A 6,089-nucleotide genomic window follows, 5' to 3' on the forward strand; every position below is an offset into this window, starting at 1 on the left:
CTTCTCCGTATTCTCTTTGCTATCCCTCCAATGTTCCACGTTGTCCTCAATCCATACAGTTCTCCAACAAAATCGTCATCGGTAACTATCCAATTGCTACCTGTCAACTATTGTACATAAAAGTTGTATGGAAACCACGACAGTTCGTGTCCATAATTTCTAATGATTTCCTTGGTCTTAAGAGAATCAGGATATCTATCTAATCATTCTGTGCATCTCTTGAGTATATATTTACTTATGAATTTTGTTTTTTCTTTTTCAGTATACTTTATACTATTTACTTCTGTATTCTCCGTAAATGATTCGATATAAACTCAAGAACACTTTTTGCTGTAAGCTTTGCTGAACTGTATTCTTTCTGTCAAATGAAAAATTAAGGTTTGGAATTGGTGTGATGGTGTAGAAAAACTTGTCCACGTATAGCTTCACCATGGAAAAGCGTACACCAAAACAAATACCTGAAATAACCGGTTTTGCCGGAAAAATATATGAGAAAAAGGCGTGGCAGGAATGGTTGGAGGTCGGCTGGAACGAATATAGTAGGGGAATATAACGGAACATGTCGAAAACGGCCGAATCTGGCATCTATTGATCGTAACAGGTTCTGTTCAGTTTTCTATAAAGATACTCAAACCACCCTGGTTTGGAATTCTACGTTTTGTTCCAATAGAATTCCATATTCGGTTGTTATACCTGTTAAAGCAAACGGTACCAATGAATTCTCCATGATTTTTACAATTTTTAGAAATTGTTAATATTATTTTCATATTAAAATCTTTCGTAACACATGCGCAGCTAGATTGAGTAATGTGACATTGACACATTTGCAAAATGATTTATTTTATGTAGATATATGTTATTCTTAACGCATTATTTAAGTGTAGCTGAAAAATCTAAAAAAGGAAATTTTCCTACTATCGTTTCGAAAGTCCAGCCTCCTTTATTTCTTGCCCTTTGTTTACCGAATAAAACTCAAACAAACAGTTGAATGGTTAAATATAAGTTGACATTCTCATTCCGCGGAATGCTTGACTATTGATTTCATCCCTACCATGGACTCGTCCTTTGGTTGGCAACTCCTACTAGTATGCGCCGTAGTCGTGCTATTTAGTATGCGCAGTAAGGTAATCTTTATGGAAAAGACGAATTCACCACGATATAGTAGCAGTCTAACTTGATGCAAGGAGAAAGGGGATACTTGGATATGTATGTACGCTGACCCAACATCCCTGACTACTCCTCCCTCTCCATCACCTCCTCCCGCAAATCTGGTTTAACTGCGAGTTGCGCACAACTTTCTAAGCTCGACCCTCCTGACGAGGTTTGCTCAAGTTATGCTCATTGCTTGCCTAGCAGGGACAGGAGAAGATAATGATTTTGATGGAGCCTCGAGTTAATAGAGCTTCACGACTTGTTCAAGGTTATAAATGGAAGAACCCGTAATTGCAAGGATGATAAAGTTCTCCCTCGCAATCTTCTCTCTACATAAACATGAATACAGAATTATAAAATTAACAAGTAAATCAAGAAATATATAAATCAGATCAGAATGAACTATTTCATAGAAAATAGCTGTTAGAGTATAAATAATACTATTATTATTAATGTTATTCTCGCTTCATTACGCACTGAACTCGAAGGTAAAGGGAAACTTGGCAACACAGGGGATATGAGTATTCATCCAGTTCTGCAGTTCCACCATATACAAAGTACCTCCATAATAACTGTTTTATTTGTAGATGTTATTAACACAAAACTTACTTTTCTCTTCTTTTATTTTTAACCAATTGCATCCTTATTCTACAGCGATTCACCGTTATGTAATGTACCATCAGGAGAAAGACTTGTACAAAATTGTATGAATTATTGAGTTTTCTTGATATCTACAGTCTAGAATCTTATTTCAAAATTAATATTAATAAGTTTTATCGTTCCTTCCTTTCCTTCCTTTTCAATTAATTTCAATTCAGATGAATTAAACATAATCTAAAATATCATTTCGTTACCTTCATCCTCTAATTTTTCTTGTACGAATAATTTGCAATTTGACCTCGTTTGTTGACCTCAGAGGTTGCTAGGCAGCAGTCATATTGTCAAAGAGAGGGAGTTAAGCTTTGGCAATGTTGCCAAATTGTTCCGTGTCGTACTTTATGAAGCTACACGAGTTTTGTAACCATCAAAAAGTACAAATTTGTTGAAAAAGTAAAAAAAACCTTGTATCCAAATTTGTATCTAATTGTACACTTATTCTTTAATTGTCGAATGTTACTGAATGCTTATTCAAATACATTAACATTTCTATATATTATCTGTATTTAATATATATACACGTAACCTAAAATGTTTACAAATAAAAGTTACCTTTTGTATTGAATTACAATAATGTGTTGAGTATTAATAATTTATTATATAGAATACTGTTATTTTCAACATTCTCTTAATATTTATGTATTTTAATTTAGCATACTTTTCAATAGCTATTGTATGAAAAGCAATTATTATTTCTAATCTCAAATGTGGCTTGTGTGCACGTGTGCATGTGTGTATGTGTGTGTATATATATTACGCGAATTGCGTATCAGGATCACCAACTTAAAAAAAACTGCACAGTGTTATTGTATTTTTGATTAAACAAAACATATTGTATTTTAATTAAGATTTATATAAACTAATTATATGATCAGATTATCTAGAAATCTTTAGCGAAGTGTCGAATAACATCTTTTATTATATTTTACTTAATTTTATTAAATTGACACTCGTTGTGTTCATAATTAATGTCTAGTATTATATGTTTGAAAATTGTAATTAGTTTTGTTGCACAAAAAAATGTTTAATCTCGACATGTAATGTCATATGAATAACATTAAACGAAATGTTATCAGTGACTTACAAAAAGAGGTTATTTTAGTACTATATTCATAATAAGAATTTTTCACTACAAATATTATGGTTAATGAGCATTATCTGATATTGATATTTGAACATTAACCAATTATTTTGTTACAATCTATAAATATAAAATATTATAAACAATCTTCATTTCTATTGAATGTGTCAATGGAAAGAACTCAGTTTATTGAGTTGCATACGAGTATATGATTATACTATACTTAATAACATACAGTTATTAAATTCTGATAATATTTCTTACAATAACACTAACAGGTGTAAAGTATTTTAATGAATATAACAGTATAACTATACAAAGAAAACAACGATTTGTGGTCATGTTCGGTACTTTACGTAATAAGTTTCAAACCGTGCAAGAGGGTATATCAGCTAGGTAAACAAAAGTTTTAACTTTATCTAAATAAAAAACATAATTGAAGACATTTTATCGTGTATTTTATGTATATAGATATACATGTTGTACATTAACTTTGTTATTTTAGTATTAGGGGATTAACTGTTGTTGAAAATCCGAAACAAAAAAAGTCCACTAATATCAGGAATGTTAATTACAATGCAGGAGCAGATATCTTGCATAGATTTCAATTGCAATGGAATGAACTACATGAACTAGCGGAAGAGAATGCAGGGAAAGCTCAAGAAGCTGATAAACTAATAGGTACAATTTATGAAAAGCTTGAACAAGAATGGAAGAACATTACATGTTTAAATAGTACTTTAGCTTATATTCCGAAAATCAACAATGCGATACAAGATCTTATGGACCAAATAGGTATTTCCATTTCAAGAGATAGAATACAGTTGTGAAAACATGTATTAACTAAGTGTTATGATGTAGTTAATAATTAATACTTTATTAAGAATTATATAAACACAGATAAATTATTTAAATAAATTTAACATAGTTAATATGTGTTGCACATAAATACAGTTCGTGCAAATGTTGGAAATTAACCACTTAAACATTTATTAATGTTAAAGGAACATTACAAGAAATGTTTGAAGAAGTAGAAGGTGCATTGTATAAATTAGAAGATCTAAATGAAATGTTAGATTTGCAAAGTAGACAGTTGGATCACAAATTTCAATTAGCCTTGTATAAAGAGAAAAAGCTTGCAGAGTTAAATGATATTAAAGGTATATTATATAGCATTCAGAATATTGTAATTAATGTAACATAAAAAATACAATCAATTTTAGCAAAGTTAGCCAATGAACATACTGAAAGAGTATCAAAATATGAACTTAAACAGCAGAAAATGATGAAAGAAAGAAGAGAAACGTTTGATGAAGTATTTAAAGAACAACTTAAGGAGTATAAAGCAACAGGATCTATATCAAGTACGTTTTAATAAAATTAATATCTCAAACAAATGCCTGAAAATTGTTTCTTTTTAGAATTACCGGTAGCACAACAAGGGCCTTCATTGGATGAGATAGTTTTGGATGTAGATTCAACAATATTTGATGAATTCTTAGAGAATTAAAAATTCAGTATTTTGCCTCCTTAAAATTATCTTATTTACTTACATGTATAGAGAAATATGTAAAAATCTGTATAAATTTTGCAAAAATTAGGTGATAATACTATAGAAAGATGTAATTTTTATATTTTAATTTAAATGAGATAAAAATATAATAAAGTATCGGTAAAAATACAAGGAATGCGATTGATTTACATCAGTTAAAATAAATTTATAAAGAAACACACGTAATTTCTAGTACCTTTAACATTTATTTTTTTTTGTATTAGATTAATCGATGTTGGGCTTAGTTTTTGGTATTTAGTTTTGTAGAGGGCACTTCATATCAAAGTTCACGTACAAATTTTGGTCGCCGTATTCGGCAGCTATAACGTTAAATAATTCAGAGATAAATATAAAATAAAAGAGTAAATATTTTACGAACAGTATAATTATATTGCTCTAATACTTTTGAAGAGGTGCTTGTCATATACATTTAAAAATATAGAAGTTATAAATTACATAGAACTTATATAACCTTCAAATATGTCGTGTATATTAATAAACATGCTTTTTTTTTAGGTATATAAACTTTCTTTGTGAATATCTTGAAACTATTCAAGTAAAGATGATACCAAAGTACAGGCAAAAAAGTTACATCTTAGATAAACTGCACAGGGGGGTTGTATGGGTTTGCGTAGGTACCACAGTAGTTTCTACACTATTTGTGATATTTCAAGTAGCTGTTTATTACCGACAAGTTAAGCCAGCAATGCGAGAAATACAAATGAAAACTAATGAAGAATTGTTAGAGGAAGGAAAGTATAAAGAACTATCTGCTTAATGTAAAAAACTAAAGTAAAATGTATGTATATATATATATATGTGCATGTAACACATAAATGCAATAAAGCTAATAAAATGAATGTATGTAGAAAAATCTTATAACCGATAAAGTAATAAAGTATAAACAGGATTTTATGTACATTTTCCAAGAATATTTTATTTGATAAATCACAAATGTCTACATTTGTTATTCAAGTTTCATTTCGATCGATATAAAATGATATGCTATAAAATTAACGTTCGACTGATTTTTAAAGAATAAGTGTGCTCTATTATATTTTTACAGTTAGTGTATTTTTATCTAATTGTTATCGATCATTTTTTTGTTCTACTTTTATTACTACATATGGAAATAAAGTACATGTTGCAGAATATGAAAGTTACGATACATTTTATAAATGCAAATATCTTATCTGTTAGAACATTAATTTTGAAACATTTTTTTATAATAATTACCAATTTATACAATAGAGAGTAGAGATCAAATACTATATCTACGTTGTTGGCAATTGTAAAGATTGAATAAGAGTATGATATATTCTTATTCGTTTGATATCATTGGGAACATCTCATATTTATAATGTATCGTACTATGTTGAAATTAATGTCTTGCTGTTCACTCAACATCACATATTTTATATGAGTAATTGAAATATACTTGCACTTCAGGTATATAATCATAATTATTAAATTAAAAGTGCGTCATTCTAAATGGAAGGATAACTACATTGTTAACAACTAAAATTTTATGTTATAAAATTTGTATATTAAATAAACATTTTATGTTTAATATTTACACGTATGCAAGTTGAGTGCATATGATACATTTACAAAGTACATGGTCAAAAGTGTTTATATATATATATG

At 29.0% G+C, this 6,089-nt stretch overlaps 1 protein-coding gene and 1 long non-coding RNA gene across 2 annotated transcripts; both read left to right on the forward strand.

Annotated features, from left to right (window-relative positions):
- The first annotated feature begins 2,999 nt into the window (after window positions 1-2,999).
- On the forward strand, window positions 3,000-4,495 carry Dysb (dystrobrevin binding protein dysbindin). Its single transcript, XM_076894869.1, has 5 exons — window positions 3,000-3,286; window positions 3,396-3,685; window positions 3,895-4,050; window positions 4,114-4,254; window positions 4,312-4,495. The coding sequence occupies exons 1-5, from the start codon at window positions 3,231-3,233 to the stop codon at window positions 4,398-4,400; spliced, it is 732 nt and encodes a 243-aa protein (XP_076750984.1). The 5' UTR covers window positions 3,000-3,230; the 3' UTR covers window positions 4,401-4,495.
- A 227-nt stretch (window positions 4,496-4,722) lies between these two features.
- On the forward strand, window positions 4,723-5,030 carry LOC143423619 (uncharacterized). Its single transcript, XR_013101843.1, has 2 exons — window positions 4,723-4,855; window positions 4,959-5,030. It is a non-coding gene; the product is annotated as an uncharacterized LOC143423619 (long non-coding RNA).
- The last annotated feature ends 1,059 nt before the right edge of the window (window positions 5,031-6,089 follow it).

This window comes from Xylocopa sonorina, chromosome 5 (assembly GCF_050948175.1).
Source record: "Xylocopa sonorina isolate GNS202 chromosome 5, iyXylSono1_principal, whole genome shotgun sequence".
Classification (NCBI taxonomy): Eukaryota; Metazoa; Arthropoda; class Insecta; order Hymenoptera; family Apidae; genus Xylocopa; species Xylocopa sonorina.

Coding starts and splice junctions, on each gene's coding strand:
- Dysb (XM_076894869.1), top strand. CDS start 3,231: ATGTTCGGTACTTTACGTAATAAGTTTCAAACCGTGCAAGAGGGTATA. Junction 3,287..3,395: donor CAAGAGGGTATATCAGCTAG/GTAAACAAAAGT, acceptor TTGTTATTTTAG/TATTAGGGGATTAACTGTTG. Junction 4,051..4,113: donor AGAGTTAAATGATATTAAAG/GTATATTATATA, acceptor AATCAATTTTAG/CAAAGTTAGCCAATGAACAT.